Here is a 21,424-nt window from a genome sequence, read left to right as displayed (position 1 = left end):
TTCCTGGTTGAACGGGGATGAAGGGTGCTTGAGAGACAATGGCAGTAGGTCTAAAAATAGCTCCCTCTGAATGACTGAACCATCAACACCAATACCGGGACCAATGACCCAGCCATTGGAACCACCCTCAGCATTCAAGACACAAGAGACGAGGCAACCCACCATTGTGCCAAGGCTGCACATGCTCAGTAAGAACACCTGAAACCCTCTGGATCAGGACTGACATTGCCTGGACAGGCCTTCCCCATAGGAGATCATAAGTAGTCTGCCCCATAAAAAGGGATAGTGAAGACTGACTCCTTGGGATGCCCTCTCCATCTGGAACAGCACCATGCCACACCACCTATCCACCCAGAGGACCTGCTAGTGACCCCCCTATGGACAACACCTGCTGGACAAGGACCCCTTTCCAGCCGGGATAGGTAGCTATCACCCCCACCCTCTCTTCAACCAAGGACTTGGACTCTATTTCTCTTCCCTACCCAGACTCCAACCCTTCCACTGAGTCTCTTTCTCCTGCTGCCATTGTGAGTGCTTATGTGTGTGTGTGAACCAATAACTTCATGGGGCTGTGTAGCATGTTGACTGTTTAATAAAACTGTTATTTGGACCCCTGAATTGGGTTTTGCTTTACTACAGTTCCGGCCCTGCTCCAGTCTCTGCTCCTCTCCCCTCTAACTTCTGTCTCGTTTCTCCCTCTCCTGTTTCTGGCTTACTGCCACCTCCAACACCTTTCCTGAGCTCCTCTCTGCCTCCAAACCCCCTGTTTCTTTGCCACTGTCTTATCCCCACTGCCTTTCCCCCTGATCTGTGCCACTGTTATTGCCTTTTCCCCGGATCTCTGCCACTGCTATTGCTTTGTCTCCACTGCCTTTTCTCCTGATCTCTGCCACTGTTATTGCCTTGTCCCCACTGCCTTTTCCCCTGAGCTCCCAGGTTTCTGCCTCAGTTTCTTTCGTGGCTGTCTTCTCCTTGCCATCAGGCTTTTTCCCTTGCACCAGTGACCTCAAGTAACCCTGGGACCACTTGACCTTAAGTAACCCCAAGCCTCAGTTCCTCAGCCCAGCTTCTCTCTAATCTCAGTTCTGGCAACTTTTACTCTTTATAGTTTCTCTCTCACCTTAACCTTCCCCCAGGTATCCCAAGTACCCCAAACATACACACACATACCATACCATCCAAATTAGAAACTCACCTGTGTGTATGTGTAGGTGGGTGGTATGTGTGTGAACTGGTGAATACACACACACACACACACACACATATATGTCATCGTGTGTGTGATATATGAATTAGTGATCCTAGTGTGTGGGTATTGACAACTGATTGTTGTCTAATTTTGGTGTGTAGTGTGCATGTGCTTGGATTGGTGATAGGTATGCACGTGCCTAGGCTGGTTTGGATGTGTATGTGCCTGAGTTGGTAGTGTGTGCGTGTGCACCTAATTGATTTGCGTATTTGTATATGTGCAATTGTCCCACACCCTCCTGTCTAACAGTGCAATATTGAGATCCTGCGAGTTGACCTGACCCCACAGGGCAACAAATTAAGCACCTCAAACCTAGTGAATGACTGGAGCTGGGAGTCCATTACTTTGGGGACCTTTGAAAATCCCTCCTTGAACTGTTGTTAATTCTATTGCACACTTGGCTGTGTAAATGCTACTTGGGCAGAATTCTCTGATGTCCTGTCCTCAACTGGTCCCTCCTTACCCTCACTGAGGCATTGTCAATGCTAGTTGATCCCTCAGTCCCTTTCCCATCACATGAACTATGTTCTACAGTGTCACATTGTGGTTCTACATAAACTAGTGGGAGCCCCTCTAGTCAGGATTTGGCTTTTATTCATACTCCATCTGTTACCTAAGTTATCCCCAGTTATATACCATGGGGAATCTTAGAATCAGCTGTTCCCCCTTTTTCCCTTCTTATCCTGTCCATGAACTCATCTACACTCATTATAACTTAACTGCTCAGGAAGGAGCCCTACAGGGAACCCTGCCTTGTATTGCAGTCTGTATCTTCTTGCTAAACTCAGGTCTGACCAATGTACCCTGATCTTTGAGTGCATGTCAGATCAAATCAGAGCCCATTCTAAAAGATGGGGTGTTCCACACAGTCACCTTTAAAAACAGCTCATTTCAGAGACTGCTTTGTGGTTCACAAAGCATCTTGTGGCATCACTGGGTCTGGCAATCCTCATTTGTGCCCTCTGGTAGCAGCCTCTTGTACAAAGGGAATTAGCAATCACCTATCTTTTTATGCTCCTGCTTTCACACAGTATATCACAGGGAAGCACCAGTGTCTCTATATTTTAAATCAGAGTAGCAATCACACCAAGCTCAGTGTACTGGCAACACCCACTGCGAAGAAATTAAGAGACAATATCTGGGAATGCATAAGCAAGGAACCCATTGGTGTACTACGCCCATACACTTGAGACTAGAGTCTCAGTGGTTTATGGGCTAAGCTGTTTTGGAAACAAGGTGCCTATACACATGCTTGGGGGTGGGGGTGTTTTAATTAGAGCAGTTCCTGGAGAGATGCTCCAATTAACACGTGTCACATGTATTAAGCCTCCACACATTTAAAAATGGTCACAGGATGCTTTAACTAAAGCTCATTTGCCAAGCTTTAGGTAAAGCACCCAGCGGCTATTTTTAAACCTGTGGGGATATGTACTTGTGATGGTGCAGCTATGCTAGTGTTCTAATTAGAACGTGTTGGAGCACATGTATAGGCACAGATTTTCGGAACACACCATAAGTCTGATTTTCCATTACCTGCCTTTTTATTGTCATTGTTCTTACCTGTACAAAGTGAACATAAGGGCTGTCATCACTCTTCCTATTACAGTAGCACTTAAAAGTTTCCACCTGGAACAGAACCTCACTGTTCTAAGTACTGTGCAGATGTAACTCCCCAGTGCAAGCATGTTATGAGTGCCCTTCTATGCCCAGTCTGAGAGGATGAGTTGCTACAACCCTTACCTACAGAGCTGTGGCTCTTCAACCCAAGGCGTTTTTGCTCTTTGCCCTTTATTTTCCTGAGTGCTGGCCAAGAAGTGGTAGTTAAACCAATACACAGCAAGAGGCAGCAAGAGTCCCTGCCATGATGAGTTCACGCATAATATATATACGGCACAGACAGCAGTTACGTTTTTTGTGACACATGTGCGCGGCTGCAGAGCACTTTTAAAGTGGTCAAATCATGCAATGAATTAACTCTTATTAAATGAGGTACCAGATGAAGGTGCTCCTCCAGCTCAAGCTGGGCAAACCTTGGAGCTGGAAGCTCCTTTCCCCCGCTGACAGCCCCAGAGTTGTGAGGGGAGCATGAGGCTGGGGCAGAGGGGCAGCTTCTCGGCTTCTGGCAGGCTTCTTTGGCTCCTGCAGGCAGGCTTGACTCATGTAAAATGCCGTGAGTTAGAGAGAGGGCCTGCACATCTGTCAGTGCCCATATATAAACAGACAAGACAAACAACAGCATTAAAAAGGAAATAAAGGCACAAAGAGGAAGTAAAGTAATTTTCCCAAGGTTACATGGTAGATCAGTGCTGGAGCTAGGAATAGACTCCTGCATGACTCCAGGACTAAGTGAGTTCAACCACACCATCCCAGTCTGACCTTTGCACTCACTTTTGCATGTGGAAAAACAACTCTACCAGGTAAATTGTAGTGGGGGGGGAATCAGATGCTAAATCATTCTCGCTTTAGCATGTTTTGATTTTTACCAAGTTTTGTAGGAAAATGTATCCTGGGTATGACATGGAGCATGTGAAATTTCAGGAAGAATGTTATTGCTATAGGAAAATGTCTTTTGATCACAAACCATTCTCTAAACATGAAACAATAATGAATACACACATGGATAGGTAGGTAGATAGCTCAGTCTATACCAGATACTGTACAGCATGTTTGCATTTTTCCAACTTGTCTGCTTTCATCCAGCTCTTGAATAATAATGGTGTTCACACAGAATGATTGATGGCAGGGAAGCTACATTCACACCCAAAGCAGGGTGTCTGAAATCACCTTTTCATTTTGAAAGGAACAAAATAAGTTTTGTACCCAGATGTGATTTATCATTTGAAGGTTGAGTCAGAGCTACTTCTACATGAGATCAAATTAAAGCTCCTACCAATGCCACCTGGCTGATGGATGCAGTGGGTAGTTAACTGTTACAAGAGGATGTTCTCTGGAAAACATGATGTGCCCAGTATTCAAATGTGGCTGGCTATACTGAGGCCTGCACCTTCACTGGTATGGAAACATCCCCACTGTAAGGTATTAGAGACACTGAACTTGTAATCTGCCCCACCAGAAGTACAAAACTCTACTACAGGAGTTAGAGGAGTAGCTCCATTTGTAGTAGCAGTAGTAGATTCTTATCTATGTGGACCAGAAAAAAGAGGGGGTCTTGATACATTCAATAAAGGTACTATAAGTAGCTCTATGACTGAAAGATATTTCCATGTCATTTCCCACATACAATACCTTAAAGCATATATGAGGGTCCAGCCTGTTACCATGGCAGATGGATTTCAGCTCACATACAAAGTGGCACAGAATGTGTACCACACACTATACTTACTCTCAGTGAGCCATTTCCACTTTGTTTATTTGCTCTTTTCCTTGCTTTGCAATAGGCACAATCTAGGCTGAAAGATGCATGCCCTTTTCTTTCCGTATAGAAAAGCAGGGAGAGAGAATGCAACTAGGACAGGGCTGTGATATGAGATAACTCAGAGGTGGGCAGAGGGGATATAAAGAGGCTCCTCTGTTAAAAAGCAGCAGCAAGAGAAGGTAAAATGACTGATGTGGAAGATTCCTAGTGAAAGGAGGAGGACAGAAGAGCTTAGATCATAAATTCAGAGGTATGGAGAGGCTATTTCTGCCAATGCTACTGAGGATGGTGTAGAAGTAACGTGGTATATGGAATGTACCTTTAAGGGGCCAGAGTGGGATGACCCCTTCTCTCCCCCTGGTGCCCTGCAGGTGTGGTTTGTGGTGATGATGTAGTCTTTTTTATGGTATATCTAGCTTTTGCAAATTATATCTAACTGAATACTTAAGGCAGCTTGCTGGTGCTGGGAGGGGTGTGGTATATGTATGTTAAGGAATGCTTGCCCGCTGGGAAAGAAATGCCATGTAGGCAAGCCCAGACAAGTACAGACATGTTTTGTGGCTAAGGTAATATGAGCATGGGCTAAGAGAAGGCAGCCAATAGTAACGGTACAGAGTGTTAAGTGGGAGAAAGCTATATAAGGCTGAAGCAAGCCAAAGGGGGTGGTGCTTGCTTTGCAAACGATCGCCAAGCACCCCTCTCTGCGCAGACTTGAAACAATAAAGATTAAGTTGGATCCTCCACCCCTGTGTGTTTATTGGCAAAAGCGCACCAGGCACGAACTCACACTGTCCTTTGGGGACAACAATTTGGCGACCCAGATGGGACCCCATTGACCGCCTTGCCCAGTCCACCTCCTTAGCTCCGGCAACGGCTGCGGATGGCGCGAGGACCAGGCACCACCAGCTCTTTTCTTCGGAGGTCTGACTGCCTCCTGGTTGTTTGACGGAGCCGTGGAGGGGCACAACGGCGCAACGCTCGGAGGAACAACTTAATCTGACGGGACGAGGGAGGTCTTAACGGACTGGTGAGTGTCTCTTTTGATTTACAGATAGGTTGGGTAAGAGAGGCGGCTTTAAAAGTTCCGACCGCATAGACGCCCTAGGAGAGTAAGATCGGGGGGCAGTCCCATGAACTCCCTTTAATCAGTTTGGTTCTGAGGCCGAGCAGCGGTCGCCATCCATTGTTTAATAAATGGGGAATAACCAGTCCAGGATTCCGACCTGCAGTCCCCTGGGATGCATTTTGAAAAATTGGTCAAAGTTTGGAGGTGACCCAATGACGAAAAAGAGAATGATTCGATATTGCAATAGATGGTGGCCACAGTACAAACTCGAGGGTGGTGTGATCTGGCCGGAGAATGGGTCTTTAGATTATAACACTGTTTTGCAATTGCAATTGTTTTGTCAGCACCAGGGGAAATGGGATGAAATGCTTTATGTGGATGCATATATGTCTTTGTATGGAGATAGGACTACTCAGAGGTCCTGTGGGATATCTGGGGGGAGTGGGGTAATGGCTTTGCAAAAAATTGAGGCCGCGGGTCCAGAGGAGCCGGAGGAGGATATGCAGCTGCTGGTTGCTCCCACGGCTCCCCTGCTACCTTCTGTGCCCCATGCATCACCACAGGGGGCTTCCACGGCACCCGCAATTGCTAGTCATGGGTTCTCGACCAGCTCACCTAGCCTGTCATTTACCACTACCCCCAGTAGCCCTGGGGTGCCGTCCCCGGGTTCAGCAGATGCAGGCAGAAGCAATTTGGCAGTAGGAGGGGCTATGGGCAGTGAGACATTCAGTCCAATAGCAGACCGCTTAAGATTGGCCAAACCAGTAATTCAGGCTCCTTTGCGTCAGGCAGTGGGCCCCGAGGGTAGGCCCGTTTTTGTTCACATGCCGTTCAGCACGGCTGACCTGATCAACTGGAAACAGTCAACAGGCCCGTACCGCCAGAACCCCGAGGCAATGGTGCAGCTGTTTACCACCATTTTTCTTACCCACCAGCCAAACTGGCAGGACATTCAGGCTTTACTAGCCGCCCTTCTAACTCCAGAAGAAAAGAGGTTGGTTTTAGAAAAGGCACATGCGGTGGTCAACAGCGCCACCCAAATGGTGTTGTAGATGAACTCTCCCCCAAAATAAATCCGGGTTGGGACCCCAATGCCCAGGGGGAACTGCAGAGCCTGGAACTGTATCAAGAACTGGTGTTGGCAGCCCTTCGGGAGGCCATTCCTAAGCAGAAAAATTTGTCTAAATTGTATGAGGTGCGGCAGGGTCTAGAGGAAGACCCGTCTAGCTTCTATGGGAGGTTGTGTGAGGCGGCGAAGCAGTGGACAGATTTGGATCCAGAATTGCCGGAAAATGCCAAGATGTTTAATATGCTGTTTATAGGACAGTCGGCCCCAGATATCCGGAAAAAGTTGCAGAAAGCAGAGGGGGCCGCCGGAATGGGTATCAGCCAAGTTATTGAGATTGCCAATAGGGTATACTCGAACAGAGATCAGGTTAAAGAGAAAAAGGAAGACAAAAGAATGAAGGCGCAGGCGTCATTATTGGCGGCAGCAATTGTAGACCAGAGGGGAAGAGGACGTGGGAGAGGAAATAGAGGAAGTAGAGGGAGGGGAGGCGCCGGTTACGCCCCGGGAGGATGTGGACAAGGCCCCAGATTGGGGGCTGACCAGTGCACCATCTGCAAACAGATCGGGCATTGGAAGAATGTGTGCCCCCAAAGGGGGGAGAAGAAACGTGATGGAGAAGAGAGAGTAATGATGCTACAGGATTCTGACCAAGAGTGACGGGTACCGGGGGCAAACATTGAAGTGATTCCTGTCTCCCCTGATGAGCCCCTGGTTAGAATGCAAGTGGGGGGAGAACTCATTGATTTTTTAGTGGACAGTGGAGCCACTCATTCAGTTGTGACAAATTTTAAAGGACCCCTGTCAAAAACCAAGATCCCCATAGTGGGAGCAACAGGTCAACGGACCCATCGTCCTTTTGTACCCCCCATGGAGTGTAAATTGGGAGGAAAGAAAGTATATCACCAGTTCCTGTATATGCCCGAGTGTCCCCTGCCCTTGTTTGGAAGGGACTTGCTGTGCAAGCTGCAGGCTCAACTAACCTTTTCAGATGAAAAGATTATCATGAAAATACCAACAGAAGAGACCTGGAAAACTCAAATGTGTCTTCTGCGAGAGATAGGGGAGGAAGGGAAAATTCCCCCTGAATTAGAAGACGCTGTAGTACCCTGGGTATGGGCGGGAGAAAAGCCAGGGAGAGCAAAGCTGGCCACCCCCGTCAGAGTTGACTTGAAATCCGGGGTTAATCCACCCAGGGTACCACAGTATCGACTAAAATTGGAAGCTTGGAAAGGTTTGGAACAGCTTATAAAGCGATTCCTCGAACATGGCTTGCTCCGGGACTGCCAATCGTCCTTTAATACCCCCATTTTGCCTGTTCAGAAGCCCCACAGTAACGAGTACCATTTTGTGCAGGACCTGAGGGCTGTAAATAAGGCAACGGTGACCCTTCACCCTGTGGTACTGAATCCTTATACCTTGCTAGCTACGTTGTCTGCAACAGATAGATGGTTCACAGTCCTGGATCTGAAAGATGCCTTTTTCTGTATCCCACTTGAAGAGAACAGACAGAAAATCTTCGCATTTGAGTGGGAAGACCCGAATACTGGGAGAAAAACACAATTGTGCTGGACTGTCTTACCACAAGGTTTCAAAAACAGCCCCACCATCTTTAGTACAGCCTTAAGTACTGACCTCCAGAAGTGGGACAAGGGACCATCGGGGACCTTGTTACAGTACGTCGATGACTTGTTAATCGCAGCTGCCACCAAACAAGAGTGCCATCAATTGACCGTGAGCTTGCTGAACTTCCTGGGACAAGTGGGGTACCGAGTATCCCGGAAGAAGGCCCAGATAGAGCAGGAGAAGGTACGGTACCTGGGATTTGATATCTCGCAAGGCCAGAGAGCACTGGTCCCTGACAGAAAAGAGGCTATCTCCTGAATGGCGGTTCCACGGACTAAGAGACAGTTAAGAGGCTTCTTGGGAATGGCAGGATTCTGCCGAATCTGGATCCCCAACTTTGGACTAATAGCCAAGGTTCTTTATGAGGCTACCACTGGCCGCGAGGGAGAACTGCAGTGGACAGCAGAATGCCGAAAGAGCTTCGACACCATCAAGCGGGCCCTCATGACGGCGCTGGCCCTGGGCCTGCCCGACCTCAGTAAACCATTTCAACTTTATGTTCATGAACATCAAGGGGTCGCGTCGGGAGTGCTGACCCAACACTTAGGTAGCTGGAAGAGACCGGTGGCTTATTTCTCCAAGCAATTGGACCCTACTAGCCTAGGTTGGCCAGCTTGTTTGTGAGCAGTGGCGGCCACAGCTATGTTGGTGGAAGAAGCAAAAAAACTCACCTTAGGACAACCAATGACAGTGTATACTCCGCATTCCGTATTGGCAGTGGTGAATGCGAAAGGGGGGACTTGGCTGTCCTCAGGCCGAATGGCAAAATATCAGGTGGCTCTCCTGGACCAGGGCGACATTAATCTGCAGATTTCCAGTACCCTCAACCCGGCTACATTATTGCCTGTGGAACAGGACGAAGAATTACGGCACGACTGCATTGAGACCATTCAGAGTGTGTATGCTAGTAGGCCAGACCTTAAAGACACCCCCTTGCTTAACGCGGACCTCGAATTATATACGGATGGAAGCAGCTTTATGGAAAATGGGATCCGAAGAGCAGGATACGCCGTGGTCACATCATGGGACACCGTTGAAGCGGGAGCCTTGCCTCCAAATACGTCTGCGCAAAAAGCTGAGCTTATTGCATTGACCCGAGCTCTTCACCTGGCAAAGGGAAAGAAGGCCATGATCTACACAGACTCAAAGAATGCTTTTGGAGTTTTACACGCACATGGAGCTATATGGAAAGAGAGAGGACTCTTGACGGCGAATAAAAGCCCAGTGAAGTACGGGACGGAAATTTTGAGGCTACTCGAGGCTGTGATGGAACCAGTTGAAGTAGCTGTGGTACACTGTAAGGCCCACCAGAAGGGAGACAGTGAGGTCATAAGAGGAAATCGGTGGGCCGATGCTGCAGCAAAAGGAGCCGCTAGAGAACCAGTCCAAAAGACTCCAATACTGGCATTGGTGCCTCAAGTGGTACTACTGGAAGGACCCCCGAAGTACACTGAAAAAGAAAATCAACTTGCAGAGAAGTTGGGAAGCAAGGAACAACGAGATGGGTGGTGGGTTTTGCCCGAAGGGCAGGTCTTGGTGCCGAGATTGATTCTCGGTAAAGTGCTTCAAGAATATCACCAGAGCACTCACTTGGGTACCGACGCCATGACCCAAGGTCTCCGAAGAATCGTAGTGGGACCCAGAATGAGGAAGATGGCAGAGCAGATAGTGCGAAGATGTTCTGTCTGTTGTGCCAACAACCCTAAGATTTCCCCCAAACCTCCACTGGGGACAGGGAGACAAGGACTGCTAGCCGGCAAGTGCTGGCAAATAGATTTCTCTGAAGTTCCTAGGAAAGGACACTGCAAGTACCTATTGGTACTTATAGATACTTTGACGGGATGGACCGAGGCTTTCCCGTGTTGAACCGCTCAGGCGAGGGAAGTAGTTCGAGTAATACTAAAGGAGATAATTCCACGATTTGGAATTCCGGAAGGACTGGCCTCGGACTGAGGGCCGCACTTTGTGTCAGAAATAACCCAAGGAGTTTCCCAAGCTCTGGGAATACAATGGGACCTTCACACAGCTTGGAGGCCACAGTCTAGTGGACAGGTAGAAAGGATGAATCAGACATTAAAGAGGCAATTGGCTAAACTCTGCCAGGAGATTCAGTTAAAATGGCCCGAAGCTTTACCCCTTGCCTTACTTAGAGTGCGTATAGCCCCTAGAGCAAAATTGGGGGTTAGTCCCTTTGAATTAATGTATGGTAAGCCATATCCTAAGAATCCAGTGGTGACGCATGGGAGCCAGATGCACGTTAAAGGAGAAAGCTGGGTAAAAAATTATTCGCACTCTTTGTCTGCTGTGTTGTCTTCTCTCCACAGGTATGTCCAAGAGTGACTTCCACTGCCTTTAGATACTCCAGTCTACAAGTTCCAAATTGGAGACGAGGTTTTGGTCCGAACGTGGAAAGACGAGCCTCTTCAACCCAAGTGGAAGGGACCGTATCCCGTCGTCCTCACCACTCATACGGCAGTGAAGGTCCAAGGAATAAAGCCGTGGATCCACTATACCAGGGTAAAGGCCGCACCGGAAGTTTCTTCCGAGGGAGCAGTTGCTGAGAGTGTCGCACCAGAAGCCGACACAAACGGACATCGTTGGATAGCAGAGCCTGTGGAAGGACTTAGATTCTTGTTTAAACTTCAGCCATGTGGAAAGTAGTTCTTTACCTAAGTCTAGGGTTTCTAGGGTCGGAGGGATTGTTACATCGAAAATTTGAGAAAAACCAAAATGTGTGGATTTACTTGGTAAAAGAGGTGGTGAACACAACTCATTTCTGTTTGGCTGGTGGAACGTCAGTTCAAGAAGTGTTTACCTCATGCCTCATACCTACTCCATTAGAAATGCTCCAAAGTCAGACTTGGCTAAAAAACTTCGACCTTTCAGGGTTTAATCTCTGGAATACGGCCTATGAGTGGGGACCCAATACTCAGAAGAGAAACGTTAGTACCTTTTCGATAGATTTGCTAACCGTGACCTCACCTAGTAACACCAGTTGTGCTCAATTTGTAAATTGTACCAAAGTTTGTGAAAACCTAACCCGAGAGGAAAGGACTTTCAATTGTTCAAACAAAACCAACGTGTCTTATTGTACTGGTAATGTCATACTAGCCTCAGGATGGTTCCTCCTTTGTGGGAAAACCGCTTATTCGTACATCCCAGCTAATGCAACAGGGGGACCCTGTACTCTTGGCAGGTTAACTGTCTGGTTACCAAAGATGTCTAAAACTTCCTACAGGCGCCACCGAAGAAGTTCTAGCCAGCTAGACGAGTCCTGTGATAGTAACATAAACCTCCTCAGTAAGGCCAAGGCAGTGTCTTTAGCAGTCTCTATAGTAGGTTTACCAGCCCTGGCGGTAGACAACCATGGTCAGATAAGCAAAGTGGCCTGTGCCTTAGCGAAGAGCCTAAACACGACCTCACAGGCCCTAGCTGCCCTCAGCACCAAGATGAAAGAACTGCGGGGGGCTATGCTGCAGAATAGGGCAGCCATAGACTACCTGTTACTGAGACATAACCATGGGTGTGAAGAGTTCGATGGGATGTGTTGTTTCAATTTGACAGATAATTCCGAGCTAATAGAGTCAAAGGTACAGAAGTTGCAGGATATTCTGTTACAAATTAAGCAAGATGATAGATTTGATTTTTCATGGCTTACTTCTTGGCTTCCTAATTTTTCATGGCTAAAGCAGATGTTCCTTTTAATTGTAGCAGGTATATGTATTTTCCTAATGATTTGTTGTGGAGAGCAATGTGTACCTATGTGCTGTGACTCACTCAAGAAGTTGATACCTACCCCTGTCAACCGAGTGATGTTCATGAAACCTTCGGTCATGGATCCAATCCAGAAGAATTGAGAAGATGCAAAACGGTTTTTGAGGCTAAAAGGAATGGTCGAGGACTATGGTCCCATTTCATAGGGTCATAGCCTCGAAGGGGGGATTTGATGTAGTCTTTTTTATGGTATATCCAGCTTTTGCAAATTATATCTAACTGAATACTTAAGGCAGCTTGCTGGTGCTGGGAGGGGTGTGGTATATGTATGTTAAGGAATGCTTGCCCGCTGGGAAAGAAATGCCACGTAGGCAAGCCCAGACAAGTACAGACATGTTCTGTGGCTAAGGTAATATGAGCATGGGCTAAGAGAAGGCAGCCAATAGTAACGGTACAGCGTGTTAAGTGGGAGAAAGCTATATAAGGCTGAAGCAAGCCAAAGGGGGTGGTGCTTGCTTTGCAAACGATCGCCAAGCACCCCTCTCTGCGCAGACTTGAAACAATAAAGATTAAGTTGGATCCTCCACCCCTGTGTGTTTATTGGCAAAAGCGCACCAGGCACGAACTCACACTGTCCTTTGGGGACAACAGTGCTGGGTAGTTGTAGTTCTCCCTGCAAGCTGTGAGTGTGTGAGTTGCTCAATCCTGTTCCTAATAAAGATAAAGCAGTTTATCACCCCACGGGTCTCTGCTGAATGATGACTCAAGGACAGAACCCCGAAGGCATAGGTTTTAGTGAGTGCCCCATCCCTGGAACCCAATGGCATAGAGTAATCATTATATGGTGTCAGAAGTGACCTCTCTCTCGGTGGAGACACCAGCAGCCTGATTAAGGGGGTTATAATTTTCATTCAAAGAGAAAAAAATGGAGCATGTCAAACCTCCACCAGCATTATCCTTTACTGAAAATCCTGGGGAGAATTGGAGGAGATGGGAACAGAAGCTTTGATTATACCTTGCAGTCATAAAGCCCTAGAAATTTATAACAACATGCAAGGGGTATTTGCAGACCTTAATAACAAAACCCTTACAGAGATGCTTGCAGCATTCAAGAACTACTGCGAACCCAGAAAAAACCCTGTCTTTGAAGGTATCAGTTCTGGCAACTTAGATACAGTGAGGCTGTAGGCATAGATGATTTTGTTACAGAGCTCGGAAGCAGAGCACAGCATTGTGAATTTGGACTTGGTGAGGATGTGTTGAGGGACAAAACTGGCTTCAGCATAACTGACTGCAAACTTAAAGAAAGGCTTCTGGAAAATCCCTCCCTCACCCCAGTACAGGCTGTGAGAGCAAAGGCTCTCACAAGTGCTCAGGCCTGAGTTATGTCTGCAGAAACAACCTTGCATATGGTTGAGCAAAAGCAAAGCTGCCAGAGCACTTTGCAAGCCATCAGTAAAGTTTGTTCCACAGGACGGCAATCAAGCTAACAAAGGCAGAGCTTGCAAAAGGTGTGGAAGCACACAGAAGCCTCCGTCCTGCCCAGCTTTTGGAGAAACTTGTTACAAATGCTCAGGAGTGAACCACTTTGCAAAAATGTGCAAATCAAAGGGAGAGGCTCCAAAGTCTGCAAAAGGAGTCAGTACCCGATATATGGGCACAATGTCTGCAAAGCCACACTCACAGACCTTTGATTACCAGAAGGCCTGGTATAGCACAGTCATGATTGCTGGCTTGTCAGTTGCTTTTAAGTTAGATCCTGGAGCAGAAACAAACACTATCCCATCAGATATAGCAAAGGCCCTGCAAGGCAAAGTACACAAGACTCCAACTCATGTTACATTGGTTGCATTTGGCAGTGCATGCATGAAACCACAAGGTGCAGTCATTGTACACTGCAAATCTGGTGCTAATGAATCTGATTTCATTTTTTATGTAACAGACAATAGTGACCCACTAATACTTGGTAGGCTCTGACAGCACCTGCAACCAAGGCAGACCTTCTTAAATTACACCTGGATGTTTTTGAAGGTTTGGGCCAATTTCCTCTTCACTATACCAAAGGCAAAGATATGTTAGTGGCGGACATGTTTTCTAGAACCACAATGCTCACTCCTCCTCCTGAACCTGATCTTTTCCACTCAGAAAAGGTGATTCATAGTCTGATGGAAATGGAGCCACTCAGTGATCAGTTACTCCAGCAGTTACAGGAGCACACGAAGTCTGACAAGGAACTACAAGCCCTGAGAGCACAGCACCTTAATGGATGGCCAAGCAGGCAAAAACAAGTCAAACCTGAGCTAAAGTCCTACTGGCCTCTCAGAGACCAAATCTGGATTCAGGATGATTTGCTTATGATTGGGCCAAAAATAATCATTCTAAGTAGTGCATGAACCAACATGTTGACATTGCTTCACTCGCCCCATTTAGGCATACAAAGATCAAAAGTGCGAGCTCGACAAATCATACATTGGCCTAAAATGAATGCCCACATTGAGCAATGGATTGCAAATTGCACGCCTTGTGCAATTTGCAAAGACGCAAACAAGTACAGGTTGGACACTAGCGTCTGTCACGGCAAAAAGGGAAGAAAAACGGTACTCCTACTTAGTAAATCCCCCCAGCAGTAATGTCTACAGGAGTAACAGAAGACACTTAAGAAAGGATTACCTATCAGTACCAGCAGAACATATCGATGTACCTCAAGAGATGGCAGCAGAACAAACTTCAGAAGAAGAACCAAACCACCAGGAGCAAGACTTCCATCACATTCCAGAGAATCCACCAGTACCCACAGAGGAACCTGATGACACCACGCAAATGAAGAGTGGACGTATGGTGAGACTGCCTGTGAAGTACAAGGACTATATAACGGGATAGTGGTAAAAGCTAGACCCCACCAATGAGATGAGGCTGAAGTTGGTTCCTTATTCCCAGTTCCTTAGTCCTGGTTGTCTATTCCCTATTCCCAGTTCCTTATTCCCGGTTCCTTTTTCAAAGCTAATCTAATTTGCCAATAAAAGTCAATAAAAACTTGTTATTAATGAATTACACATCCTAAAGAGAGATATTTTCATTAGCTATGCATATGTACTAATTAATATGTAAAATAATGTCCCACATGAAGTACAGAGCCCTAAACGAAGGTCAGATTAGGATGGGATTATGGGGCAAAATATTTCAGTAAGTGCACAGTGGTCTTCCCAAAGGTTCTGAACATTTGTGGATTTCACTTTTGATTTAGCAAAAGAATAAAAACTTATACTGATTCTTTAAAAAAAGAAAATCACTGCAAACCATAAAATCATGGCTGCATCTTGTGACTCTTGTTTCCTCACTTGTGAGATGAGCACTGGTGGAGATGGGGATTTTTTAGCTGGAATTCTGAGACAAATGGATCCCCTCACATGTTGAAGCAATAGGTCCATATCCTGATCAGCTCTGTGGATCACAGGCCAGGTCCTCAGCTAGTGTAAATCAGTAAATTCCACTTTCATAGATTCATAGATGTTAGGGTCGGAAGGGACCTCAATAGATCATCGAGTCCGACCCCCTGCATAGGCAGGAAAGAGTGCTGGGTCTAGATGACCCCAGCTATTCCTGGTTGCCTTTATTCCATTTGAGAATCTGTCCCCTTTTCTATACTGTTTGGGTATTTACCTAGCACTTATTTAGGAAAATCAGTCATTTTCCAGCATATAGTGAGCTCTGCATGAAATATATGGTGGGACCAATCTCCTTCGATCATTTCCAAAGCCCAGCCAGGAACCTAGGGGATATTGCCTGCATATCATACTCAGTCCAGGATCTGAAGGCTGATCCTAGCAGAAAACTGTGGAAAGGGCAAGTGTTTTTGTCAGAGTCTAAATGAACTTGTGTGAATGAAGAGACAGCTGCAGCCTTTCTCTTGCTCCAAACAAGGCAGTTGGGTGCAGTAGGAGGGAGAGGAGACTGACTGGGCACATGTGCAGGCTCTCAGCACACATGTGCCCCCTGCAAGGTACCTGAGGTGGCGGAGGCTGAGAAGCAACAGCGGGGGCAGCAGCAGCAGCTGACCCCCCTGAAGGTAAGTGGGGCAGGAGCCGGCGCAGCTGCAGAGGATCTGGAGGGGAAGCCCCCGGATCCCTCTTTGCTGAGCCGGGCCGGGAGCCGCGCTCCCAAGCCACGCGTGAACAGAGCACGCCTACATTTGTGCAGGTGTTCATGCAAGGCGGGCACACAAAGAGTAAGTGTAAGAGTAAGTAAGAAGGAGCACCTAGCAAGAGCAATGATGACTCAAAGCTCAGCAGCTAAGGTAAGAGCAGCTAAGGTAAGAGCATGGGAGGCAGCTGCAGCTCAGATGGCGCTGCCCACCTGTGGTTCCTCTGAGGTGTCCACTCAGACGGAGCCTTGCCCCCCTGTCTGCAGGGGTGGTCTGGCGGTGACCCTGCCATCAGGGGAGGGGGGGAGCCCCCTCGCCTGTCCCTCATGTGCCCACCTTCAGGCCTTGGAGGAGCAAGTGAGGGAACTTCAGGAGGCAGTGAGCAGGCTAAGGGGGATCAGGGATGATGAGGCTGTGATTGATGGGTATTTCCATTCCTTACAGCTCCAGATGCCCACGGGTGAAACTCCATGCGAGGAGTCTGCAGCAGGGGAGTGAAGGACAGTCATCTCTGGATCCAGGCAGCGGGGCCCGGTGTCTGCTTCCCCATTACATGTGGGGAACAGATACAGGGCCCTGACAACCATGGAGGAGACAGAGGAGGAGCATTTTCCTGCAGAGATGATGATCCCTGTAGCCCCTACTGGGCAGGCTGGGGGATCACTGCCCAGGCAGAAGAAGAAACACCGAGTGATTGTGGTGGGTGACTCAATCCTGAGAGGAACGGAGAGGCCGATCTGTCGACCGGATCCTATGGTGAGAGAAGTGTCCTGCATGCCTGGAGCTAAGATCAGGGACATCACTGAGGTGATTCCTGCTCTCATTAAGCCCTCTGACTACTACCCCATGGTCCTCGTCCATGTGGGAACCCATGATGCGGCTAGGACCAGCCCTGACCGCATCATGAAGGACTTCCATGAACTGGGAGACAGCCTCAAGAAGACTGGAGCACAGGTTGTATTTTCTTCCATCCTTCCGGGTGGCAGCAGCCAGAGACACCAGGGTGCCCGCATTAAGGAAGTCAGCCGGCAGCTCCAGAGTTGGTGTCTTCAGGAGAGCTTCGGATTCTACAGCTATGACCAGCACTTCCAGGGAGGAGGCTTCCTGGGAGATGATGAGCTTCATCTGTCTCCCAGAGGTAAGTATCTGTTCGCCCGCAGGTTGGCTGATCTCCGCCAAAGAGCTTTAAACTAGGCTCGATGGGGGTCGGGGAACTGGTGGTCGAAGAGAGCCCAGGGTTGGTAAACCAAAAACAAGATGCCAGATCGCACCAGGTAAGTATTAAGGGGTCGGTAAGCCATAAACAAGGCACCAGACCACACCAGGTAAGTAATAAAGGGAACACACACCATCAAGGCACAAGGGCCCCAAGAGCCCCCTTTGGGCAACTAAAATGTCTTTATACAAACGCCAGGAGTATGGGGAACAAGCAGGAGGAGCTCGCACTCTTGCTTGCTAGCACCCAGTATGACCTAGTCGGACTAACCGAGACATGGTGGGATTCTGCACATGACTGGGCGGTAGGCATTGAGGGGTATAGGTTGTATAGGCATGACAGGGTGGGGAAAAAACGTGGGGGGGGGGTGGCACTCTGTGTGAAGGAGCAGTATATGTCTTCCACCATTAAGGCGGGGGTGGAGGAGGGGAACACTGAGGCATTGTGGGTCAGGATCCAGGGGGGGCCAGGGGAAAAGGACTTGGTTGTGGGGGTCTACTACAGGCCTCCTCATCAGGATCAAGAGCTAGATAATGTATTCTCTCGGCAGCTAGCAGACGCCACACAGGCGAGGGAGGCGGTGGTCAAGGGAGATCTAAACTACCCAGATATCTGCTGGGAGGAGCAGACAGCCAAAACAAGCCGTTCATGGAGGTTCTTACACTGTGTGCAGGACCTCCACCTAACCCAGGTGGTGTCTAGTCCCACCAGGGGTAGCGCCTTGCTTGACCTGGTTTTAGCAACAGGGGATGATCTCGTGTGGAACATGAGAGTTCATGGTAGCCTGGGAGACAGTGACCATCACTTGGTCGAGTTCACTATCCAGAGAAGGGTGGGTAAAGTAACTAGTGGGGCTAAGGTGTTGGACTTCAGAAGGGCCAATTTTAGCAAGCTTAGAAGGCTAGTTAGTGAGGGAATATAACTCAAGAACATAGAGCATATGGGGGTCCAGGAGGGTTGGAGGTATCTCAAGGGAGTGATCCTTGGGGCTCAAAAGGAGTCTATCTCATTACATAGGAAGGGAGGTAAGGGGGGAAAAAAGCCCCCTTGGCTGAACAGGGAACTCCAGGAGAGTCTGGGGACAAAGAAAGAGATGTATAGGCAATGGAAACAGGGAGCAGCCACCAAGGAGGAATATATCTCCCTGGTGCACTATTGCAAGGAATCAGTTAGACAGGCCAAGGCGGGGCTTGAGCTCAGGCTGGCTTCAACAATCAAGGACAATAAAGTCCTTCTTCAGGTATATAGCAGGCAAAAACAAAGCTCAGAGCAACATAGGGCCCCTGCAGGACAAATCAGGACAGTTGGTGGTTGACGCAGGGAAAAAAAGCAGAGCTCTTCAATGAGTTCTCCGCTTCAGTATTTCTAAGTACCGACCAAGCCAATTCCCCCACCTCGATCATTGACGGATGTCCACATGGCACCAGTCCGCCTATGGTTAGTTCTGAAATAGTTAAGGAGCTCCTGGAGGAGCTGGATGGGTACAAGTCAGCAGGCCCGAATGACATCCATCCACGGCTGCTGAAAGAATTGGCCAGTGTCATAGCTGAGCCGCTGGCACAGCTGTTTGAGCACTTGTGGTGCTCCAGCCAGGTCCCTGAGGACTGGAGAAGGGCTGATGTGGTGCCCATTTTCAAGAAAGGGAGAAGGGATGAGTTGGGTAACTTTAGACCAGTCAGTCTTACCTCTATTCCTGGGAAAATGCTAGAGAAAATAATCAAAGAACACATTTGTGCAGGCCCAGCAGGGGAAACGATGCTGAGGGGAAACCAGCACGGGTTTGTCACAGGTAGATCCTGCCTGACAAACCTTGTGGCCTTCTATGACCAGGTCACACACTTCCTGGATGTGGAAGCCAAGGTTGATGTCATCTTCCTGGACTTTAGGAAGGCTTTCGACACAGTTTCACACCCTATCCTCATTGGGAAGCTAGCAGACTGCGGAGTGATTGCCTACATGGTCAGGTGGGTGGCCAACTGGCTTAGGGACTGCACCCAGAGAGTGGTGGTGGATGGTTCCTTCTCGGCCTGGAGGGAGGTGGGCAGTGGGGTCCTGCAGGGTTCGGTCCTTGGACTGATATTATTCCATATCTTCATCAGTGATTTGGACGAGGGCGTGGAGAGCACCCTCTAAGTTCGCTGATGATACCAAGTTATAGGGCAAAGCTAGTACACTGGAGGGCAGGGAGCAGATTCAGGCTGACCTGGACAGGTTGGATCAATGGGCAGAGAGAAATAGGATGCAATTTAATAAAGATAAGTGTAAGGTACTCCACCTGGGAAGGAGGAACTCCCAGCACACCTATAGCTTGGGGAGTGTCCTTCTCAGCAGCTCGGAGGCAGAGAGGGATCTTGGAGTCATAATTGACTCCAAGATGAACATGAGCCAGCAGTGTAACGAGGCCATCAACAAGGCCAATCGCACCTTGTCATGCATTAGCAGGTGCATGACTAATAGACCAAAGGAGGTGATGCTCCCCCTCTATGCGGCACTGGTCAGGCCGCAGTTGGAGTACTGTGTCCAGTTTTGGACGCTGCACTTTAAGAAGGACGTGGGGAATCTCGAGAGGGTCCAGAGGAGGGCCACTCGCAGGATTAGTGGCCTTCATGATAGACCCTATAAGGGGAGGTTGAGAGCTGAATCTCTTCAGCCTCCACAAGAGATGGCTGAGGGGAGTTCTTGTGGCTGCCTATAAATTTATTAGGGGAGGCCAACGGGGAATAGGGGAAGCGCTGTTTACTATGGCGCCCCAGGGAGTGACTAGGAATAATGGGTGTAAACTACTTGAGAGTGGATTTAGGTTAGATATTAGGAAGAAATTTTTCACAGTAAGGGTGGCCAGGATCTGGAATGGGCTTCCAAGAGAGGTGGTGCTATCATCTAGCTTGGAGGTCTTCAAGAGGAGGCTAGACAGTCACCTGGCTGGGGTCATCTGACCTTGATCCTCTTTCCTGCTAGGGGCAGGGGGTCAGACATGATGATCCATTGTGGTCCCTTCCGACTCTACAATCTATGAATCTATGAAATATCTAATGCAGGAAACTATGGCTGTTTGCAGTTGTTAACCCCCCTCCCCCAAAATGGCATTTTACTTTAAACTTGGCATGCTCCCGTGCTAAGTCCTGCACATGCCCAGAAGACGAGAAGAGGCAGCGCGTTACTTAAACCTGACTCTTCAGCATCAGTAAAGATTGGGCACTTTAGTGGGACTTTCTGGCACTTTTACTTAAAGCTGATTTAATCAGCTGAAGCACCCAATCTTTACAGACACTGCAGACCTGGGTTAAGGTAATGCACATCTTCTGGTAAAGCATGGCTTGTTTTTTTTTAATGTCTGCAAGCAGCCTATTATATTTCTTCCAGTGTCACAACAAGTAGAAAAATGAAGGCCCCACACCACTCCCCAGCTGGAAGGGAACTGTTTAACACCTGCTCAGTAGTGAGGCAAAGTCTTAAAGCCCTGATATGATCTATCCATGGGGGCTCTTTGCAATACCAAGAGACTTCCCTCATTGCTAACCCAGATTAAAGCTTTGCAAAGTACTAAGTGTTTCTCCAGAGGGATCTCTCTCAGCTGGCACAATGGGATGAGGGAGGACTGGCTGCTGCCTGGATTTATTTTGCTGTTACCTGCCATTGGGCAGCATAGGGACATGAAATGCATCTTCCTTAAGCACTAAAATGCTCTGGAGAAGGTTTCTTCTTTAAAAAGAGGGGGAGTGATTAGGTATGTAACCCAGGCAATACTCCGAGAGGTACCCCCTCTCCAATTGAAGGGAAAAAGCAGGTGCACAAGCGCTGTGGGAAGTGTAGGGACTCTCCTCCCCCTATATAGCAGAGCCAGACCACCACTGGGGACTTAACCATATACCTTTTAATGAGGGAACAATACTGGGAACATAACAGGCATAAATCAGGGGGTATAGTGGACACTACAATACCCCAAGGGGGTAGGATTCAACAAAGGTTA

At 48.1% G+C, this 21,424-nt stretch overlaps 2 protein-coding genes across 4 annotated transcripts in view; one reads left to right on the top strand and one right to left on the bottom strand.

The window, feature by feature from the left end:
- The window catches only part of LOC102572201 (gamma-aminobutyric acid receptor subunit gamma-4), a 166,525-nt gene that overhangs the window by 97,828 nt on the left and 47,273 nt on the right, over positions 1-21,424 (bottom strand). The window lies entirely within an intron of this gene.
- Positions 5,192-12,681, top strand: LOC132252145 (syncytin-2-like). The gene is made up of 2 exons (XM_059732689.1): positions 5,192-5,652; positions 10,708-12,681. Exon 2 carries the CDS (start codon positions 11,032-11,034, stop codon positions 12,238-12,240), a length of 1,209 nt encoding a protein of 402 aa, XP_059588672.1. The 5' UTR covers positions 5,192-5,652; positions 10,708-11,031; the 3' UTR covers positions 12,241-12,681.

This window comes from Alligator mississippiensis, chromosome 8 (assembly GCF_030867095.1).
Source record: "Alligator mississippiensis isolate rAllMis1 chromosome 8, rAllMis1, whole genome shotgun sequence".
Classification (NCBI taxonomy): Eukaryota; Metazoa; Chordata; order Crocodylia; family Alligatoridae; genus Alligator; species Alligator mississippiensis.
The sequence above is the reverse complement of the archived record's forward strand: the minus strand, read 5'-3'. Positions and strand labels throughout refer to the sequence as shown.